A 23204-nucleotide genomic window follows, 5' to 3' on the forward strand; every position below is an offset into this window, starting at 1 on the left:
CTAAGGTCACACAGCTTTCCTTGGCAAGGCCTGCATTCCTACTGGGGAAACCGTTGAAAGTCCATCGTATTCTAGAGGTCTCTGTGGGATAGGCTAAGGCCTTTGTTGAGAGGAGGCACCACAACCGAACTTCTCCGTCTTCCCAGCTTCACTTCCTTTCTCTCCCCTCCCCAATACTGATCCCTCATAAACTTCCCTCACGCCAAAATACACCGGACAAAGTTCGTTTCCCAGGGAAACCAACCTGTGACAGTGAGTTTTCGTACATAGGAAGAGATGATGGGTAGGAGGAGAATTGAGTGTGGAAGGTAAGAAATAAATGATGAAGCAGGGAAGAAGCCAAGAATGGGCAACTTATTCAGATCGGAGAATGACGGAAACCCAGGCCCTATGAAGGGCTGAGCACCTCGCCCCCCTTTAGTACGGGAGATACTCGACTGAAAGACAGACGCCAGCTACACACGCAGGATTCTGTGCCACCGAAACTACCACAGAGCACCGCGCTCAGGAAGTCGTGCTTTCTCTTAACCTGTTGGAACACTGTCGTTTCACTGCGCTCACCACGGAGCTAGGGGATGAGGGGCCAGGCGACTCGGCCCCCAAGGCCGGACAGTCAGGATGCGCCAGTTCACACTTCCACCGCCCGTCCCTCCTAAGACGCCCTCGTCGGCCGCTCCTGCCGCCGCCTCCCTGCAGCCCCGGCTGAACGGCACCGCCCGCCCTTCCACCAGGGGCTTGGCCGGTCTCTCGGATGCAGGATTCAACACCGGGAGCCGGGAGACTTCTGAAAAGAATTTCTCTGGAGAGCCAAGTGAAGAGGAAAAAAGATGTCTATGGAGGGCGAACTCTCTGACGATAAAAGCCTTTACCGAGGCATGAGATGAACGCGCGGTGGAGGGAAAGGTCAGGTTAAGAAGAGAGGCAAAACTTCAAGAAAGAGGAAATGAACGAGAAAGCGCAGGAAGCGGCAATAAACAGAGCGCTGCCCACGGGCAGGCGTCTAAGAGGCGCGCACAGCGCCAGGCACGAGTCCAGAACCGCCGCCGACGTCTCCTCTGGCGCTGGCGGGAAAGAGAAACGTGCAGGAGCGGCGAGCGCATTGGCAGAAAATTTACCAATGACCCCGGAAACGTTTTATTTTGCGTAGGCATCTTGAGCATATCCTCTCGTGATTCGTTCGTTGATCCGGAAGAAGAGATACCAAACGTCCTCTGCGATTGGATCGTAGCATCGGGGCGGTGCTTTAGCGAGCCAGTCACCTCGGCGACCGGATGTGAGGATGCCGGAAGCCGCTGACTGAGCTGGGCCCGGCTGGCGGCTGCGGTGGGCGGGGTCGGCCGAGCCCGTCCGGCGCGGCCTTCCCCACCGACCAGGAGCTGCTGGGGGCGGCGCCATCAAGGCCCCGCCTCCCGTGTCGACTCTGATTGGCTCTGGCGCGACCCCGTCGGCTCGCGGGGGGCGGAGACTCGGGCCGCTCCTCCCAGAGGCCGGGGCCGGGTCGCGTCGTCAGCCGCTGCGGTCCTTCCGGTTTTTGGTGGCCGCGTCGCCTCCTTCCGAAGGCTAGGGTCCTCCTTTCGCAGCGATCCCGTGTGGGTCGCGCCGGGGCGCCGTCCAGCCCAACACCGGGTCGCTCCGGGTCTCGCCCCTCGGGAGGCCCTCGGCCCCTCGTTGCCCACTTCCCTGGAGGTGCCGGCCCCTCCCGCCCCTCTAAAATGTCCAATCACCTCCAGAGGGTCTTCCTGAAACCCGCAGAGGAAAGCTCGGGCAACGCCTCGCAGTGGTAAGTACTGGTTGCGACTCCCCCTCAACACGCCTGCCCCGGCCCACCTCTTAGCAGGGTGCCCAGGCGGCCTTCGTCTCCGGGCGCCCTGGCCCCGTAGTGGGCACGCCTGGGGGGCGAGCGCCGGCCGGCGGGGCGCTCACGGCCCTGGAGCCCTCCGAGCGCTCGAGCGCGCCCTTCCTGGAAACGTGCAGCCTCGGCCCGCCCCGGCCCCGCACGACTCCTGCGACGGAGCAGCTCTCCACGGGAGAGGAAGACCAACATGGCCGGCGCGCCCCCGTGGACGGAAGCCTTCTGGAAGGTTCTCGCGCACTCGCCGGAAAACACGCAGCGCGGACCAGCAGGTGCCGCCCAGGTGGTGCGGCCCAGGTGGCGCAGGACCTCCCGTGCGGACGGCTGTTCCTTCAGAGGAGTGAGAAGGAAAGGAAGAATGTGTGCAGGGGATGCTTAGGGTATGAAACCAGAACCTGAAAAATTGATCTCGACTGAGGGAATGGATCTTTTCTTTTTTAAAAAGGATTTTGCTTATTCATGAGAGACACAGAGAGTTAGAGACGCAGGCAGAGGGAGAAGCAGGCTCCCCGCGGGGAGCCCCATGCGGACCTCGATCCCGGGACCGGGCTCTTGCCCTGAGCCGAAGGCAGGCGCTCCACCACCGAGCCACTCAGGCGGCCCTGGATTTTGTTTCTAAATTTTAAATAGTAGTTTTATATGGAAAGGAAGAAAAGTAGAATGATTGCCACGTGAGGTCGGTGGTTGGGAACAGCGTCTTTGAAGCAGCTGTAATGAGAACGCCCTCTCTCGTTGGATATCTCCCTATGTGACATAGGGAGATCCAGGATTTCTTTTAAAAAGACGTACGTGGTTGCACATTTACAAAACAGTTTATCACTAAGTCAATTTTTTTTTAAAGTTATGTTAGTCAACATGAAATAAAAGGGGAACAAAACTGTTAGGGAAGATCGACTGTTTTAAGTTGTAGACTCCATGGTTAGTGGATATAGTAAGCGGTGAGAAAAAACTTAATGGGTCTCTGCGGAAGGAAAATGTGAAGAAAGATGGAAATTGAGAGGTAGAATTCATGGAAGAGGATTTATATTTGAAGAACGTCAAGCTGCTTAAATTTAATCCTAGCTTTGACAGTTAACAGTTCGTGAGACCAAGTGCCTTTCTCCAGTCTCCTTTCCAGTAAATTAGAGCGCAAAAATATCTCTAGGATATTTTTAGAGTTAAAAGAATGAGTATATGTAGAATACTTAGTATAGAAAAAAAAGCAGTACTTATGTGTTAGCTATTATTATGAGAATACGAGTTTATTTCTCTACAAATTTTAGCTCAGTAAGGTTTATTTTAATTACAAGTATATGCAAAATGGAATTGTAAGAAGGACTAAAAAAGCATGCACGGCATCTTAAGAAGAAATGGTCACTAAATGCGGTGAGCCAAAACAGCATTGAAGAGCTGCCAAGAACCATTGGGATTCAAATCGTAAACAGAGCCAGCTTGTGTGTACGTATAACGTTTTGGTTTACTTTTGGTGGAAGCTAGGAGGAGAAGCAGATGTAGTGTTCTGTATAGATAATGCAAAAGTAAAAATACTTTCTGATGGTTGTTCATTTCTTCTACCTTTGTTTTGGCCTGGGTATTTGATGACGTCTAACTTAATACAATTTGTCTTAAGAATGCATTGTTCTGCAATGTTAGAAATAAGATAGTATAAGAACCTAACCTTTTTACTTATTGTGACTTTAACTCTTTTACCCAATTTCTAAGCCTTCGGCTATATGTATTTGGCATTTTTAAAGACTTTACAAAATGAATTAGGTTTTGGTTACTTACGTATGTAAGTCTTTGGGAGTTCATTAACTCATTGGTTTATGAATTGTGTACATCATCTTCAAATGCATTTATTTCTTCAAATCACTGAGATTTGACATCACATATTCTGAACATTACCAGATGTTTTTTTGATGCCATTTGACTCTTGTTTTGGTTATTGCTTGCGTGTTTGATTCTGTTCTGTTTTGTAAGTAATAATCTTCATGACTTGCAAGTATAATTTTATGAATCATTTGATTAATTTCAGCTCCTTAATTGGAAGCACAGTTTCTTGATTTTTTGATAATTTTGATGGTACTAAATCATTATTTTCATGAACTTAAAATGAGTATGATTTTCTTATTTTCTGTAGATGCTTGGATTTTTCTCGAGTTACTGCTGCTTTTCTTTTGTAAAGCTTTTCACGATTGCATTACAGGTTTATTGTTTAACATGTGTCTAGTTCATCATGGCATAAAGTATAAGAATCAGACCTAATCTTAGAATACAAAGGAAAAATCTGGAAGATATTTGTGATAGCTGGCATTCAGTTCATTTAGATTGGGGCTTTATTTGCAATGAACAAAGCAGGAGTTAGAATGGTTTAGTAGAAGACAGTAAGCTTTGGAGTTACAGCAGTCTAGGTTCATATCCTCGTTTACCACTATTATCCATATAGTTCTAACACTTGGTTAGAAAATTCAGTGAGTGCCTACATGACAGACTGTGCTAAATGGAGAGACTGACTAAAGAAGAGGATATGAACCATGCTTGTGAAAAACCTTATAGTCTGAGGGGAGGTGATGTAAGACACTTTTAAATAGCATTATGCACAGGATGCTGTGAAGGCATTAAGAAAGGAAATCATAGGGAAGGTTTCTGGAGCACCTGAGTTTGGGAATGTTAAGTATCAGCTGCCTAATTAAAGATGAATGTGGGCTGTGCTCAAGCAGAGGGAATTGGTTAATAAAGCACCAGTGTGACTTATTACCAAGAGTCCATATTTTTGTTTGGTTCTGTACTACAGGACAAATAGATGGGTTTGGTTTGCTGTGCTAGAGAGGTTAGACTTCATCTACTGGAGAACATTCAGAGGATTTTAAGAAAAGGTCATGTTCCTGTCTGCATTTTAGAAATCTGGTGGTAGTGTTGATTTGAGGGTGAGGGATCCAGGCATATAAAGATTCTATGTAGGTTGTCCTTTCAGGGATTTTGAGGGCCTGAACTAGCTGATGTAGAATAAGGGTGGGATTCAAAGAAATACAGAAGGGAAAATAGGCAGACTTTCAGCGAGTTGACATGAGGAGAAGAGGATCAATTATAATGCCAGTTGTCTGAATAGATGTTGGTAAATTAATTGAGATGAGGAGAACTTACCAAAAAAATAATCGGGGAGGTATTTGAATTTGAAAGGCAGGGTCAAGCGTGAAAATAGAGACTTGAGTCATAAGCTTAGAGGTATTATAATTAAAGCCTGTGATGATAGATCTCATAATAATAAGTTAGGATGTGATTGGCAACTGGCTTCTGTCTGCTTTTAAGCCTTTGTCCTTAAAGGGGGAGCTAAAAATGAATGTCCTCAGCAGTGGGCTTGGTTTGGTTAGAAACATGATATTTCATTATCAGTTTATTGTGCATTTAGTTTTGTACAATATAAGTGTCTATTATCTTTACTGGTTGAGTAAATAAGACAGAGACATTGAGATGTATACCTTACAGGCTAACTGAAATCTGTTTCTCCTTAATCTCTCACTTCATGCAGTTGAATTTTTTGGACCATGTTATGTTTGATATATGCTAAAGTAAATTCAAGAAAGTGGATGGGATTATCCAAGAGAGCATGTAATTCTGAATAAGTTATTTAATACTGAATCTCCAGCTATAAAATAGTAATGGCAATACCCACATTGCCGGGCAGTTTATCAGAATTAGAGTTAATGACAACTATTTATGATAATGTATCTACTAGGTATATGATATTATGTAGTATATATTATTGTACGTAATTCATTGCATATATTGTGTAGTCACATAATGTTAAGTCCCATATAGTGAGATGCAAAAAAAAGTCTGGCAGTTGAAAAGGTATGTTTTGCAAAAATATCTGCAAAGTGCCCATCAGCCTGCAAAATTTTTATCATTTCATTTCTACACTTGAACATTTTATGTCAATATTAGAATAATCAAAAATGTCAGAAGTTATATAAGTATGTTTAATATACTTTTAAAATTATCGTGCCTTTTTATTCAAGTTCTTACATTGCCAAAACTATCAGATTCATTTCCTTATTCTTAGATGCCAATTCTATATTTTAATATAATATAACTAGCATATATTGGAAGTTTATCATAATTCTGGCCACTTATTTCATTTACTTATAGCAAGCCTTCTTGTCTCCATTTTGCAAATGAAGAAACAGAGATTCAGAGAAGTAAATTTACTCAAATTAATTAACAATTGGAAAAACTAAGATTAGAGAAGCCTGTAAACTTTTTAATCTATTTCTCTTTTCATTTTTTCAAGTCTAAATTGTTAACTGTTTTTGCAGTATAGTTCTCAGTTCAAATACCAACTGGTTTAAAGTAATTAGCACATTGATGATTTTTCTAAAATTTTAAGTGACCAAACCAGAGCATGGGATGGAGAATCTGATTGTAATTTTTGTTCTAATATTAGCTAGCAGAATATGACATTTAAGAAGACAGAATCCTTAAAATGTTTTTGTTATAGTTACTCTTTTAAATGGAAGATCTCTTCTGGATCTGAAAAAAAAAAAAGCATATTGATTGAAGAAGTGTGAATTTCACCCCGATTTATTATTTCTCTCCTTAGCATTCTATAGAGAGGTTTCAGTTTAATTTTTAGAACTCATTCCATTTGCTACTAGGAAATCATGGTGGTGGTGTTTTTTGTTTTTAATGATGATTTGTAAGAATTAATTCAGCCAATAGCATTGTTTGCAATGTGCCAGTTGCTCTATTAGGTGTAGAGGATATACACATGAATTGGAATAACCTACCCTTAAGGAATTTATGGTCTGTGGCAGATGATGTGAAAATCTCTCTCTCTCTCTCTCTTTTTTTTTTTTAAATTCATGAGAGGCAAAGGCAGAGACACAGGCAGAGGGAGAAGCAGCTCTGTGCAGGGAGCCTGATGTGGGATTCGATCCCGGGTCTCCAGGATCATGTCCTGGGCTGAAGGCGGCTCTAAACTGCTGAGCCACCCAGGCTGCCCGATGTGAATCTTTATTAATATACTGATATAGAAGAGCTGTATTTTCCTTCAATTTTTGAAGGAGAAATGGAAGAGAAGAAAGGCAAAAAAAAAAAAAAAAAAAAAATCAATGAGTAGACTTGAAAATAGTTTGTGCAGTATACATGTTGTACAATATAAATGTTTTCTGTAAAGCAGAAACATAGAGGCCATATAATGAAGTATGTGAATGAAGTATCAGAAGCCTAAAGTCCTTTGGTTAAAAACCATAACAATTAAAAATGTACATTCCCATATGCAAATAACTATAAAAGCATTATAAAAGTTCTGTTAAAGCTTCTAATGTGTGAACCACATGTTATCAACAGATTCATTGACAAAAGTATGTTAAATACACCCAAGGAGACTAAAGAAAAGAAGTGTGAAGAAGTGTAAAGAAAAGTATTGAGAATAGTTAAAATGGAGATTTGAAAGAGCATATAATTTTTTTGAGGGCTTACTAGGCATTGGGAGAATGATTACAAAGCAAACAGTACAGTCTCTGACTATGAGAAAAACAATACTCATTTTTTAGAAGACATTGTATAGAAGGCATCATGTAACTCTTAGCATTAGTGGCACCAGTGGGAGTGCTTTGGGGATTTTAGGTTGGAAGAAATTAATGTGAGTTTGAGGACGTGCAAATATTTTCATAGAGAAGATGGAGTTGATCCTCAGTTTATCATTGTGTTTTAATTTGTTGGAGAAGAAAAAAAATAACCTGAAGAATACTTGGGATAATCCAGAATAGCAAAGAGACTTCTCTGGGAAGATCAGAGATTTTTACATCAAGAAGTTATAGACAGTACTGTTACAGAGATTGTTACTGTCTATTTTAGATGATTTTCAAATCAAGCTGAATTGGCAATGATGAATTATTGGAACTTTGGGAAAGGAGGTAACAGGATGAAAACAATGCTTTAATCTGCCAGACATACATTATAATAGTTGCTGCAGTCAGAAAAACTAGTTTAAAAGGCAAGCAAAATAGAGGAATTAGATAATGAGGACTAGACACAAGGTGATACAGGTCTGATCTGGGTAGTGGAAGTGACAGTGGTGAAAGAGAAGAATGAGTAAGAGCTGTAAAAAGGGAAAAAAAAAAAACCTTTACAGACTCAGTGATTCACTGTACATTTATTGAATGTTTGCCCTTTGTAAGCATCTATACAAGGTGCTGTGGGTGAGTCAAAGGTAAATATCAGAAGGGTGATAAAGGTAAGTCAGAGATGACTAGATGACTTAAAACCTAAGTGACTTGGGAAATGGTGCTGACATATGACTGGGTGATAGGATTAGCATACTAGTTTTCAGTAGAGAGTAATTTGAACTTTATTTTTTTTTTAAGATTTTTTTTAAAATTTTTTAATTTATTTATGATAGTCACACACACACACACACAGAGAGAGAGAGAGGCAGAGACACAGGCAGAGGGAGAAGCAGGCTCCATGCAGGGAGCCCGAAATGGGACTCGATCCTGGGTCTCCAAGATCACGCCCTGGGCTGAAGGCGGCGGTAAACCACTGAGCCACCAGGCTGCCCTAATTTGAACTTTAAAGTCGTGGTTTAAAAAACAGTCATGGTATTTAAAAGTGAAAGTGTTTGGTAAGACAACATAAATATGGAACTGAGGTCAATATTAGAGGAAAGGAATAAAGGATATAACTAGGAGTCATTGCAAAGAAAAATGAAGCACTTGACACAATAGTTGAAACAATTGGTACAGTCTTTTAAGGAAGAATGACTTGAAAAAGAAACAGACTCAAGAATTGTACTTTGGGGGACACCTGGGCGGCTCAGCGGTTGGGTGCCTGCCTTCAGTTCAGGTCGTGAACCTGAGATCTGGGATTGAGTCCCGCATCGACCTCCCCACAAGGAGCCTGCTTCTCCCTCTGCCTATGCCTCTGCCTATGTGTCAGTCTGTCTCTCATGAATAAATAAATAAATCTTAAAAAAAAAATTGTGCTTTGGGGAATAGTCATGGATGCTTAAAATGCAGAAAATGAGTAAGAAAGGAAACATTAAGAAAAATAAGCAAGTTGTGCACATCAGAAATCATGTTAGGTAGAGATTCATAGTTCATAATTAGCAACGTCAGTATCAGTGGGGAGCACCTAGAGAATGACGATAAAGACATTTAATTGTGAGAACATATTTGGTAATCTTTGAGAATGAGATACAGTAGAAGAGTGGGAAAGAAAATAGACTGCAAAAAAGTGAATTTCGAGACAGCTTTTTAGCATATCAGTAACAGGAAGTTGGTAGGTTGTCTTAATTGTGGTTCATGAACATTATCTCCCAACTTCCTGTCATTGAATTTAGCACCTAGATCACAATTATCTCTAATCTTATGTGACTTTAGTATCTATATGGATAATCTCATTGTCATCTAGTCTTTCTGTGTGTAGTTCTTTTTCTCAGTGATTTTATTCTCCATTCTGTAACTATCCATCCACTTCTGTAGTTCTTGTTGTCAGATGAAATTGCTGCATTTATGAAATTCTTGATTCAGGCAATTTCTTTTCTAAACACCAGTTCAGTATTTCTAGCTTATTTGTTTAAATATTCCCACTCTGTTTTTTAACTTTATCTGGACCTCCAGTCCAATAATCTCTTTATTTTCTGCTTATACTTTTGTCTTTTGTGTTCTCATTTTCTTCTCATCCTGTTCAGATTTTATGTTAGATTATGTTTCATCATTTTAATAATTTTTACCAGTATCCTAAACTATTTTCTCTTTGATTTTTTTTTTTTCCACAATTCTTCTGAAGCTACTCCAACCCTGGACGAACTCAGCGATTTTCTTTCTCTTTGCTTATGCCTGGTGAAATAAGGAAAATCTCACAAGAGCACAGATTGGTCTCACTATAAACTCATAATCACTACTTATATCCTTAGGCCAACAGCACTGTCTGATGACTCTTAATATTTTCTGAACTCAAGTTGTTCTTTCTCAAAGACTCAGATCTTCTTGATTTGCCTCAAATTTGTATTTTTACTCCTATTTTTAGCAGATGATGTTATGTCCTTTTCACAGGAAAATTAAAGCCTTTGGATCAGAATACTTCAACCCTTCTCTATCAAAGCTATACTGCAGATCTGCCTAACCTGTTTTTTTCAGTGTCAATAGCAGAAGATATTTCTCCACGTCTCTTCAAGGTTCAATTCCTCTACCTGGCTGCTGGTTCCAATTTCCTATCTTCTTATCAAACCTTGCGCTTATTAGCCCTCTTTATCCTCTTATTCTTGATAACTCATATGAGCCTTAATATATGCTCTAGTTCATCTAACCTTAGAAAAAAGAAAACAGATTTCTTCTTGACCCCATTGAACCTCTATTTGACAGTCTTTATCTTCTCTTTTACAGTCAAAGTAAGAGTTGTCCATACTTTCTATCTTACTATCCTTTCTTTATATTCACTCCTCTACAATTTTTTTCCCCACCAAACTGCTTTTTTTTTTAAAGCCATCAGTGACCCTCATGCAAGTATACATTTTTAATCTACATCCTACTTGGCCTCTCAGAAACTTGTAAATAGACTTGCCCATTTTCTTAAAACTCTCTTCCTTTGGCTTCCATTGCATCAAAATCTCTTGGTTTTCTTTCTGTTGCTTAAAGAAAATGGGAAGCTACTGAAGTATTTTAAGCAAAGAAAGATCAGTTTTAATGTGATTAAAGCTTTCAAAGGGAGAGGATTTGGCTGAAGAAAAGACCAGTTTTGAAGCTACTATAATAGTCTTAAGCCAGAGATGGTATTTGCCTGGATTAGAATGGAGACAGATGGTTTGGAAGAAATTGAAAAGATTAAGGAAAATTTAGAAGGTAATACCAACAGGATTTTGTGATAGACTAAAAATAGATGGTTATGAAGCAGGAAATTGCTTGTTGTGACTTAGGCATCTAAGATAGATGGTATGCCATTTATCAAAGGGGAAAAAAAACATTGGAAAAGACCATGTTGAGTTATAGGTGCATTTGAGATTCTGAATGGAAGCATCACAAGGGAAGTTGGATATGTAAGCCCGAATCTCAAAAAAACTAAGTTATAAATCTTTTAATTGTTGCTGTTTAAGTGGTGATTTAATTGAAGTCACATAAAAGAAATGCACATAAAGAAATAATTGGGAAAAGCTTAAGAGTAGGAAGAGAACTCAGCCTAAGCTTTGGTGAATTCCAGCACTTGAAGGTTTGTTTATTCTGGTAGGATGAATTGGCAAGGAAGACCAAGGAATCATGGCAAAAGTGGGAGAATGTCCTAGCTAAGCCTTGGGAAGAGAATGTTTTAAGAAAAGGAGCAAGTATTTTTGTTCTCATCCAAATATAGTATATCATTTATCTCACTTAATGATAATTGCCTATTGTGCATACAACCAGCAGTATAAGTCCTTTTAGGGATTGTGGGTTGAACTAGCTTGAAGACAAGCAAACATTTTCTGTTAAGGGCCAAATAGTAAATCTTTCAGGCTTTGTGGGCCATACCAATTCTGGTGTAACTACTCAACTCTGCTACTGTAGCATGAGAGCAGCCCTATACAGTGCATTAAAGTTGAGTGCTACAGTGTACTAATAAAACTTTATTTATGGATGCTAATATTTGATTCTCATAATTTTCACATATCACAAAATACTATTCTTGTGACTTTTAAAACCATTTAAAATAGAAAAAAGATTCTTAGCTTGTGGACTACGCAAAAACAGGGAGGGGGCAAATTTGGCCCAATGCTGTAGTTTACTGACCCTTTTCCCATAATCGAGCCTGGTACCTGAACCATAAGAGACATTCAAGTAAACGTTTGTTGAATAAATTAAAGCTGAATTAGTTCTGGTCCAGTTTCTATGTTTCTTGGGGGTAGGGAGGTGGTAAAGGTAGACTTTCTTTTAAGTCCTGAAAGTGAGAATTCATACATTTGTGTTCATGCTTCTCTTTAGAGATTAACTTTTAATTTGCTAAAAGTAAATTTAACATTTTGAGACACTGTCAAGTGGCCAGAAAGTAGTTTTAAATATTTAAAAGGATATAATTATATTATTTTGGGTTGCAGAAAGGTAAAACTGAGTTCCAGGGCTTCCTAGAATGCATAGAATTTTTGGCTTTGGTATTTATTGATATGTATGTTTTAAAAACACCAATAGGCAGTAAAACACCCCTTTACATCATTGAGAATTCTAATTATTGTCTAGAATTTTTGTTTTCATTTGATCTTAGTCATATAAGGGCATACTGTTGGTAGGGCATGAACTCTGCATTATGTTGCTAGAATTTAGCATGAGAGGCAAGTGAACAAATAGATTAATATATATTGACAACTTGTGATATGTACCATGAAGGAAATTAACAGGTGTAATATTAGAGACTCATTATGAAAGATGGGCAGAGATAGTTATGGTGTTCAGACAATGTATCTCTTGGGAAGTATTATTTACGTTGAGACTTGAGTTATATGAGTGGGAGAAGAGAGGAGTACCTAGGTAGAGATAGCATGTGTGATTACTCTGAGACCCATGAGAACTGAGTATTTTCCAGGAACTGAAAGGTGGTTTTAGGCCAAAATAACTTGAGGTATCTGCATTTAAGATATGTACAAATAATTGATTATATAACAGAGATTGATATATTTTGGGTTTTTAAAAAATCAGACAATCTGTAGTAAGATATAGCTCATAAGTATCAGGATCAAAATTGGCTAGGCTAAAAGGAAAATTTCCAATGCATTCCATGTTCATTGAAAACCATTTAGCTGAAATGATATTACTATTATCTATATGGATTGACAGGCAGCTGAAACTAATGTAATTCCCATACCAAGGGCTGTTCAGCACCAAACTTCACATGTGCTGAAATAATAAGTCAAAGAAGAAAATGGTTCCTACTTGAGTAATTCCATTTAGTCTCTGAAATGTACCACACTAAGGTTATCACCGTAAGAGATGCCTGAAGCAAAAGAAGGATGGCCTAACAGTAGGACTTCTGAGTCATTGTCAGTGGGAAGAGCACAACAGATTGGAAAGAGGGTAGAAAAGAATGAGGGAAATAGAATAAGCATAAAACAAGGTGAAATGGAATCCTGGGCAATCAGAGTAAAAGGAGGAGGACAAGAAAAAAGAATTCAAGTAAAGAAGGAAGGGAGGATGCTAATAGTTTAAGAGGAAAATATTCTAATAGGCATAATTTTATACAGAGTAAAATCTTAGAAAAGTCTAATTCACCCATTGCCTAGTCATTGGAGAAATTCTAAATCAAAGCTGATCATCTTTGATTATCTCTTCTACTTAAAAATATGTTTTACAATATTTCACTTTGAAAACTCAAAGTGACAAATTACATATCATTTTATAATTTTGTATCTTTTAAAATATTTGTAAATATTTGTTTTTAAATAAAATGTATATACCGTCTAGTATATTGTATTTATTTACTCAATGTTCTTTTAAGTGTTTCAGGCTGCATGTACCAAGTAGTTCAGACGATTGGCTCGGATGGAAAAAATCTTCTGCAATTACTTCCAATTCCTAATTCTTCTGGAAATCTTATACCGCTAGTTCAATCTTCAGTCATGTCTGATGCTTTGAAAGGGAATACAGGAAGCCCAGTTCAAGTTACTATTCAGACTCAGATTTCCAGCTCTTCCACAAGTGCATCAGTTCAATTGCCCATTTTTCAGCCAGCCAGTTCTTCAAACTATTTTCTTACAAGAACAGTAGATACAGCAGAAAAAGTTAGAGTTACTTCTGTGGGAACTGAAAGTTTTACCTCATCAGTTTCTAAAGTTCAGAGTCATGGTGTGAAAATTGATGGACTCACCATGCAAACATTTGCTGTTTCTCCCTCCTCAACACAAAATGATTCACCTTATATTTTAGTAAATACTCAGAGTCTTCCAATGACTGTGAAGTCTCCAGTTTTGCCTTCTGGGCATCATTTACAGATTCCTGCCCATGCTGAAGTGAAATCTGTACCAGCGTCTTCATTGCCTCCTTCAGTTCAGCAAAAGATACTTGCAACTGCAACCACAAGTACCTCAGGAACAGTTGAGGCCTCCCAAATACCAACTGTTATTTACGTATCTCCTGTAAACACAGTGAAAAATGTAGTTACCAAGAACTTTCAAAACATTTACCCAAAACCTGTTACAGAAATAGCAAAGCCAGTGATACTAAATACACAAATTCCAATGAATGTTGCTAAAGAGACACAATTAAAAGGTGGTCAGCATTCTCAAGCTGCTCCTGTGAAATGGATTTTTCAAGAAAATCTACAGCCTTGCACTCCATCTCTTGTTCCTGTTAAGTCTTCAAATAATGTGGCTTCAAAGATTTTAAAAACTTTTGTAGATAGGAAAAGTTTGGGAGATAATACTATAAATATGCCATCATTGAGTACTGTGAGTCCTAGTGGGACACAATCCAAAAGTATGCCTATTAAAGATAATGCTTTGGTTATGTTTAATGGGAAAGTCTATCTGTTGGCTAAAAAGGGGACAGATGTTTTGCCATCACAAATTGACCAACAGAATTCTGTTACTCCTGATATTCCACCAAGAAATGATACATCACAAATAGTGAGTTCAAGTGCAGTGACAGAAATATCCAGAGAGGTTGTAAATATTGTTTTGGCTAAAAGTAAATCTTACCAGATGGAGACAAAATCACTCTCAAATATTCAGCCTGCTTCCATGATCAATCTAAGGGCAGAGAAGAATAAAAAAGTGGAGAAATCATCTCTTTCTACCCCAAACCCACATAATATGAATCAATCCATTAACTACTTAAAACAGAGTAAGACTTTATTCACAAAGCCAGACTTTCCAGATGGATTTAGTACAGTACAAAATGCCCCCAGAAAAGGAAATACCATCCAGAGCAGAGAGAAAATAAGTTCCTCTGTTGATGCAACAACTCTTACTTCACAACAGTGTGTTTTCAGAGACCAAGAACCAAAGGTAATTTTCCCATGTCAGGGTGTTCTTTTTATCTATTTATATAGAAAATTTTTCTTTCTTAATTCTCAAAGTTAGTTACCTATGACACCTCTCACCCCCCCCCCCCGCCGCAACCTCCTTTCCCATCTTCCACTCCATCACACACATACTGAACACACATGAATGCTTAAGTCAAAGCTTTTATTTGAAGGAAATGTTTGAGGAACATAATAGAGTCCAAGCAGCATCTTTCTCTTAAATCATTTGGCATGCCAAATCTTTAAAACAAAATCAAACAAACAAAAACCTCAGAGCAATAAGGTTTAAGAGAGTTGTTGAATGATAATGTGAATTCAAAGCTTGGTAAAATTCTGTATCTGTGTGTATATATATATGTGAACACACATATATATATACATATGTACATTAATAGATTATTGTTAGCATATGAAAAGATCAATATGCATCTAGGAGAGCTGGGTTTTTTGTTTGTTGGTTTTGTGATAGTAGGGAGATACCTGGCAATTTTAGATAGATGGTAGAAGGGATAGAATGGGGCTTAATACCTTTCATTTGCAGAAATAGGATTTATCAACATTTTTTTTTTTAGTAGACCGTTTCCTTTTTTTTAAAACCCTTTCTGACTCTTCATTTATTCAACATATCCACATAGTTACCTTTCTGTTCTTTTAAAAAATGTTTCTCTGTGCTAAGTATTTGTGCCTGTTCTTTTCTTTCATAGAGGTCTACTTAATAATGTCAGTGTTTCTCCCCTTTGGTATGGAATTCATTGAATTCCAGATATGTAAGAGGGTAAATTCTGAAGTATAAGATTGATTGAAGGCATAAGACTTTTCCAGAAGACTGCAATTTCCAACTAATGTTTTATAGATTATTTTTAACTTGTCATTAGTCTGTGTTCTTATTTCAGTTGTTTGGAAATCAACGATTTGTTAACTTTTCTAGTGCAAGAAAGCAACATGAGAAATTTTAGGGGAACAATTAAGTTTGTACTCAGTTAAGTTCGTTTTTTTGAGTGTGGGTGGTAAGGCAAGGGTAATGCAAACCAACCACTTAGGACTTTAGAGCATGATGTTTTGAGTAAGATGAGATGAACACTTAGTTGCTAGTCTGATAAAATAGCTTAAGTAATTAGCAGTATTGTTTGTGTGTTTTGTTTTCCTAATTCCAGATCCAGAATGAGATGGCATCAACATTCAAAAAAGTTACTCAAGAAAGAAATGACAAGAACCATTCCCAAGGAGGAAGCAATAAGACATCATATCTGAAGAATGATGCTGAATTTAAAAAGATATTTGGTCTCACTAAAGATTTAAGAGTGTGCCTTACTCGGATTCCTGATAATTTGGGCTCTGGAGAAGGTTTTGACTCCTTTAGCAAGAGTGATACTTACAAAGAGACAGAGTTGATAGTGAAGGAGGAAAAGAAAAAACAGGTAATAGATTTTTGTGTCCTTTGTAGTTACTCCAAAGCTTTATGGATGTATTTATTGATTTGGGTTTTTTTTAGTCTTTGCATTAATAGGAATAATAGTTGTTATCAAACTTGCATATATGTATATTTTATACCAAATCAGTGTTAAAGAGAACCATATATATAAATGTAAAAATGCATCCCTAGTTAATTAGAGATGTTGCATTAAGTGTTTCTATTCATCTGTTTGTATTTTTTTTCATCAAATAATTAAAATAGCCATCACTTTCTAAACTAGTTACCCTACTTTGAAGACACTATCTAAAATAATCCAAGTGTAGGGAAAATGGGGAAAAGTGTAGATATTCCTTGTAGTATCACCCTTAATACAAACATTTTAAGAAACCTACTTGGTCAATAATGATGAAAAGAAACATCCCTATAACTTTGCCTATTGTTATTCTACTTAGAAATATATCATTATACTGTTTAATATCCTGAACTTTAGGTCAGAGACCAGTGAACAAGTTCTTTACGTATGGCTGTTATATTTTGATATTTTTGATACATCAAATTTGATACTTTGATAATATTTTGATATTTTGATAATAGATCAATTCATCTAATACTTAAGCAGGAAAATGTAAATTAAGCAATTTATTCTCTGGGAATATCATTAGGACATTGCTATTCATTTTAGTACTGTACAGTGGTAAACAATTTTTTGCTGTAGTTTTAATATGTTTTGTTGAAATTAGTAAGTATTTGTTACTTGCAGACTTAAATTTGAGAACACACTGTCTATATGGCAATAATTTGTTTTTGTTTTGGAATCTTACTCAACAGGGTTTTGATAAGAAAAGAAAAGCAAAAACCGTTAAGAAGATGGATCACACAAAGAAGAGAAAAACAGAGAGTGTTTATAACACAGCTGTAAATGGAGGAAATAATGTCACCATGTCCCAACTTGTCAGCAGTATTTTACCAGCTTCAGATGTATCACATCATAACATTCTCACAGGCCACAACAAAACCAGAGAAGAAAAGAGAACTGAGGTTGAACACTATACCCCAGAGAACCAGGAAAAAGGCACATTGAGTTCAAATGCAGCTTTTGAACAAAGTCATTCCTTTAATAAAAATTATACGGAAGATATTTTTCCCATAATGCCACCAGAGTTAGAAGAAACCATTCGAGATGAAAAAATAAGAAGACTTAAGCAGGTGCTGAGAGAGAAGGAAGCGGCTCTTGAAGAAATGCGTAAGAAGATGCACCAAAAATAATAAAATACTTCTGTACCTAAAGACTGCAATGAAATATATGTGTGTTTCTTTCATATAGTTTTGCATTAAGTTAATTATGGATGCATTCTGAAAGTGTTTTGAATATGAAACTTGTTCTTTCATCAGTTGGTGATTAAATTTTATTTAAGGACTACAAAAAAAATTGATTCACACACTATGAAAAAAAAAAAGATTGATTCACACATGACTCTTGTGAATAATCTACCTGGGGTATCTGAATCTTTGTCTAGATACTTTTTATGTTCTATTTTTCTATTTTAATTAGAATTCCTGAAATTTGAATATTTGTGCGAGGTTTTTGTTATTTGCATCTTTAGCTGAACTGCTCAGGTGTTATTTCAACAGTAGATAATTATTGTATACTACTGAAATTATTCAATGCAAGGGAGGAAATCAGCTCTAAACTTAGCTTTGCCAATTGGCTTATATATGTACTCACTTAGTCTGTATTCATAAAATGATACCATTGTTGTATTTTTTTTTATTTCCTAAAAGAAAATGTATTATAGCAGTATTATTTAAAAATGCAAACATTTCTCAAGAGGGAGGGGTACTTGTTTTGTGGCTCTTACAAAGTAGTTTTATATAATCCAAAATGGGTTTTAGAATCCAGGCTGTCTAATGTATTTGCTTAAAGTTATGCATTATTATTCTTAGGTAAATGGTTTTTTTTTCTTCTCCTCCTCCTCTTCTCCTTTTTTGGAATGTGTATATATGTAACTGTGAAAAGTAAATCTGATCAATGGCCACATTTAATACTTTTTAAAATTGTCAAGTATACTTTTTCTTAATGGAGGCAAACATTTTTCTGTCTAGTTATGTTTGATTTGGACAGTTCGGGAGTTGTGTGGCGATAGGGATTAATGGGAAGAAGGAAAAGTTTGTCCCCCAAAAAGGAAACACCCCCCCCCCCCCATGAACGAATTTCCAGAAGTAAGGTCACATAAAATCTATACACACTGAGAAGGAAGTAGAGCAAATCCAAACTGATCAACTAACTTTCTCCTGCCTTTTGTTTATTGTAGTAGTTTTGTTGAGATGATTCACTTACCATCAGTTCACCCTTTAAAAGTGTACAATTCAGTGGGTTTTATTATAATAGTTACAGAATTGTGCAATTATCAACGTGACCTAATTTTAGGACATTTTCATCACTCCCCAAAGAACCTTATACCCATTAGCAGTCACTCCCCAGGCCCTCCTCCCTTCAGCCGTAGGCAACCACTATCACACTTTATGTCTCTGTGGATTTGTGGAAATTCATAAGCATGGTATAAATCATTCAGTATGTTTTCTTACGGGATTGATTTCTTTCACTTAATGTTTTCAAAGTTCATTTGTGCGGTGGCATGTATTAGTACTTAATTCTTTCTATAAATTATTGAATAATATTCCATTGTTTGAATATACCATACTTTGTTTTCCACTCATCTGCTTATGGACATTTGGATTGCTTACACTTTTGGCTCCTAGGATATTATGTTGCTGTGAATGTTTGGATATAAGTTTTTATGTGAACATATGAGTGTATACTTAGAGGAGTATAATTGCTGGGTCATAATCCTAATTCTGTTTAACATTTTGTGGAACTGCCAAACTATCCCTGTCAGGTTTTTCTACCCTCCACCAAAATGGATCTTGTCAAGCACATCAGTGACTTCCCATGTTGCTAGGTCTAGCAGTCCCATTATCAGTTGTCTATCTTTCGGGGAAAGTATAATTTCATGAATCATTCATTACCTCCTTTGAAAAATTTTAAAGCATTTTATTACAGAAGCAGTATATGTGCTTTGCACAAAATTTTAAAATACAGTGAGCTTAAAAGTATTAAAAAATGAAGCTCTAATATAAAACACTAATGTTGGGGCTTAGAGATACATAATTACCTCTTTCGTTGGGTTTATTCATAGGTATCTGATGGTTTTCAGTGCAGTTGTAAATGAAGTAGATTCCTTAATTTCTCTTTTTATTGGTGTACATAAATGTAGATTTCTACAATGATTTTGTGTCTTGTAATTTTACTGAATTTGTGTATCAGTTTTAGCAGTTTTCTGGTGGAGTCTTGAATTTTCTGTATATCCATAGACAAGGTTTGACTTCTCCCTTGCCAATTTGGATGCCTTCTATTTCTTTTTGTTGTCTGATTGTTGTGGTTAAGACTTCCAGGACTATGTTAAATAACAGTGGTGAGAATAAACATCTCTGTCTTATTCCTGACCATGGAGGAAAAGCTCTAAGTTTTTCCCCATTGAGGATGATTTTTACCTGTGGGTTGTTTTTTTTTTTTTTTTTTTTTATGTTGAGGTATGTTCTCTCTAAACCTACTTTATTGAGGGCTTTTATCATGAGTGTATATTATACATTATGAAATGCTTTTTCTACATCTATTGAAGTGATCATATAGTTCTTATCCTTTCTTTTATTAATGTAGTGTATCACATTGATTGATTTGTGAATACTGAACCATGCTTGCAAACCAGGAATAAATCCATTTATCGCAGAGAATGATTCTTTTAATGTACTATTGGATTCTGTTTGCAAGTATTTTATTGAGAATTTTTGCATACGTGGTCATCAGGAATATTGGCTTATATATACTCTTATTTTTTGTTGTGTATTTATCTGGTTTTGATTTCAGGATAATGCTGGCCTTATAAAATGAATTTGGAATTTTTCCTTTTTTATTTTTTCTGGAATTATTTGAGAATACATATTAACTCTTTAAATGTTTGGTAGAGATCTCCTTTGAAGCCATCAGGCCCTGGATTTACATTTTTTAGGAGTTTTTGATTATTGATTCAATTTCTTTGCTGGTTATAGGTCTGTTCAGGTTTTTTATTTCTTCCTGTTTCAATTTTAGTAGTTTATATGTTTCTAGGGATTTATCCATTCTTCCAGGTTGTCCAGTTTATTGGTATATAGTTTTTCATAATATTCTCATAATTTTCTGTATTTCTATGGTGTTGGTTGTTACTTCTCTCACTTGTGATTTTATTTATTTGCGTCTTTTTTTTTTTTTCTTTTTGATAAGTCTGGCTAGAGGTTTGTCAGTTTCTTTTTTTTAAATCTTCAAAGAACCATCTCCTGGTTTCATTGATGTGTTCTATTGGGTTTTGGATTTTGGTTTGGTTTTGTTTTAGTTTCTATATCATTTATTTCTGCTCTGATCTTTATTTCCTTCTGGCTTTATGCTTTGTTTGTTCTTTCCCAGCTCCTTTAGATTGGAGATACAAAATTAAAGGCTCTTAGTACATATTTGAAGTCATAGGTCTGAATAACATCACTTAAGGAGATGGTATAAACAGAGGGTAAAATTGTGGACTCGTGTCTGAGTATATTTAAAGGTTAGGGAAAGGACATTTATGAATTTTGAGGAAGAAATGTATTTTGAGTGGATTGTATTTGTAAATCCTTGAATAGTGTCTGACACAGTAAACAATATATCAGTATTCATTAAATAAATTCAACTAAAATCACCCTGATATATTGCATTCATCTCCCATTTCATTTCAATTTCTTGCTTGTTTTAGCTTTTTTCCTTTGATTTTTCTGCTTTATATTTAAGGTTTTGTTGATCATGAAATCATCAAGCACCTACATTTCTTCTGATATTATACTGAAAGTGGCTTGAATCCTTTACAGCAAAATCTCCAAAGTTTGTCTGGACTGATGGTCTCAGACTCCTACTTTCTCATTCTGAAATTCACTCAAATTAGAGTTTTATCTTTACCACTCCACCAAGACTTTTTTTTAACAGTTTTTTCTCCAACAACGTTAAAAATATGCTAATTCTAATGTCAGTTATTAGTCTCTATCTTACTTGACCTGTCCGTAGCATTTGACAATTTTTACCAGTCTCTCAGTGAAATGTGTTTTTCACTCTGCATCCAAAGCACCATATTCTTGTTTTCCTACTACCTTACTGGATGCTCCTGTCTCTTTGGCTGATTCCTCACTTTCTCCATAATTCCTTATTGCTGGAGTTACTTATATGGCTTAGTGCTTCTATGTCTTTTATGTCTATACTTGTATTGATCTCATCTAATTCTTATGCATCAGTACTTCTGCATAGTATCTTCAGGAACTCTCCTTTGAACTTCAACACTATATATCCAATTGTCTTCTTGCATTACCACTTAGAAGTTGGGCATCTCAAAATTAACTAATGGATCGGACCCAGCTTTTGATTATCATCCACACCCAAAATTTACCTCAACCAAGATTTTCTCTAAGTTAATGAATCATCATTGCAAGTGCCCCAATAACTATTGCAGACAAAATTCACCAATGGATGCTAAAATGAGTGGGTAAAAGTTTGAGAGGAAACAGGATTTGGAGTCTCTCTCCAAAGATGTTTATTATTAACTGTAAATTTAAGATAGTAACTATTCATGGTGAAACCTAGAAGACACCAACCCATGCAAATGATCAAGGTAAATATCACCAGTAATAAGACATACTGATACCACAAATCCATTGTATGATGCATAAAGTGTGTGTGGTAGTCTTTCCAAAAATATAAGACCTTTCTGCTAAGAGTGTTTGTTTCCCCCTAAAATTCATACATACGAAGCCCTCACCCTCAGTTTGGCTGTATTGGATACGGGGGCTTTAAGGAAGTAATTAAGGGGATCCCTGGGTGGTGCAGTGGTTTGGCGCTTGCCTTTGGCCCAGGGCGCGATCCTGGAGACCCGGGATCGAATCCGACATCAGGCTCCCAGTGCATGGAGCCTGCTTCTCCCTCTGCCTATGTCTCTGCCTCTCTCTCTCTGTGACTATCATAAATAAATAAAAATTAAAAAAAAAAAGGAAGTAATTAAGGTTATGTGAGATAATAAGGATAGGGCCCTAATCCAATAGAATTAGTGCCTTTTTTTTTTTTTTTTTTTTTTTAGAGATTTTATTTACTTATTCGAGAGAGGCAGAGACACAGGCAGAGGGAGAAGCAGGCTCCATGTCAGGGGCCTGATGTGGGACTCGATCCCTGGACTCCAGGATCACACTCTGGGCTGAAGGCAGACATTCAACTGCTGAGCCACCCAGGCGTCCCAGGATTAGTGTCCTTATAAGAGGAGACATCAGAGTGCAACCCTCCTCTGGATACACTCACCCAAGCACAAATGCACTAAACCAGTATGCTGAAACTGAGGAAATGTTATATGAGGACACAGAATGCTGCCATCCACAAACCAGGAAGAGGACTCTTACCAGAAACTGAATTGGCTGGAACAATGATCTTGGACTTCTTGAACTGTGAGAAATATTTTTGTTGCCTAAACCACCTAGTCTTTTGTTATGGTAGCCTTAGCAGACTAATACACTTTCAAGGACGAGAAATTATCAGATAAACTCATTTTCTGGGGCATTCTTCAAAATTACGGATTAGTATTCTTGCAAAGTGTCAAGATCCAAAGACAAGAGAGTGAAGAACTGTTACAGACTGGAAGAGACTAAGGATGGGGGGGGGGGGGGGACAACTACATGCAGTATGGGACCTAGGATAGGATTGTGGAACAGAAAGTTGACATAAGTGGAAAAAGTATGTGAAATTTGATTAAGGCCTGTAGTTTAGCTAATAATATTGCACCAATGTTAATTTCTTGTTCTTGTTGCAAGGTGTTAAATTGAGAAGTGGGGTAAGGGATATAAGGGAAATTTTTGTACTAGCTTTGCATTTTTTCTATAAGTCTAAAA

At 37.4% G+C, this 23204-nt stretch overlaps 1 protein-coding gene across 2 annotated transcripts; it reads left to right on the forward strand.

The window, feature by feature from the left end:
- The first annotated feature begins 1284 nt into the window (after nt 1-1284).
- Nucleotides 1285-20992, forward strand: LRIF1 (ligand dependent nuclear receptor interacting factor 1). Of its 2 annotated transcripts, XM_025996405.2 has the most exons (4): nt 1285-1780; nt 13286-14792; nt 15964-16227; nt 17052-20992. In XM_025996405.2, exons 1-4 carry the CDS (start codon nt 1713-1715, stop codon nt 17487-17489), a joined length of 2277 nt encoding a protein of 758 aa, XP_025852190.2. In that variant the 5' UTR covers nt 1285-1712; the 3' UTR covers nt 17490-20992. The 2 variants fall into 2 exon arrangements, with proteins under 2 accessions (XP_025852190.2, XP_025852191.1); XM_025996406.2 differs by lacking the exon at nt 13286-14792 and having other exon boundaries at nt 1482-1780.
- Nucleotides 20993-23204: the final 2212 nt, after the last annotated feature.

The sequence above is a fragment of the Vulpes vulpes genome, chromosome 3 (genome assembly GCF_048418805.1).
Source record: "Vulpes vulpes isolate BD-2025 chromosome 3, VulVul3, whole genome shotgun sequence".
NCBI classification, from domain to species: domain Eukaryota; kingdom Metazoa; phylum Chordata; class Mammalia; order Carnivora; family Canidae; genus Vulpes; species Vulpes vulpes.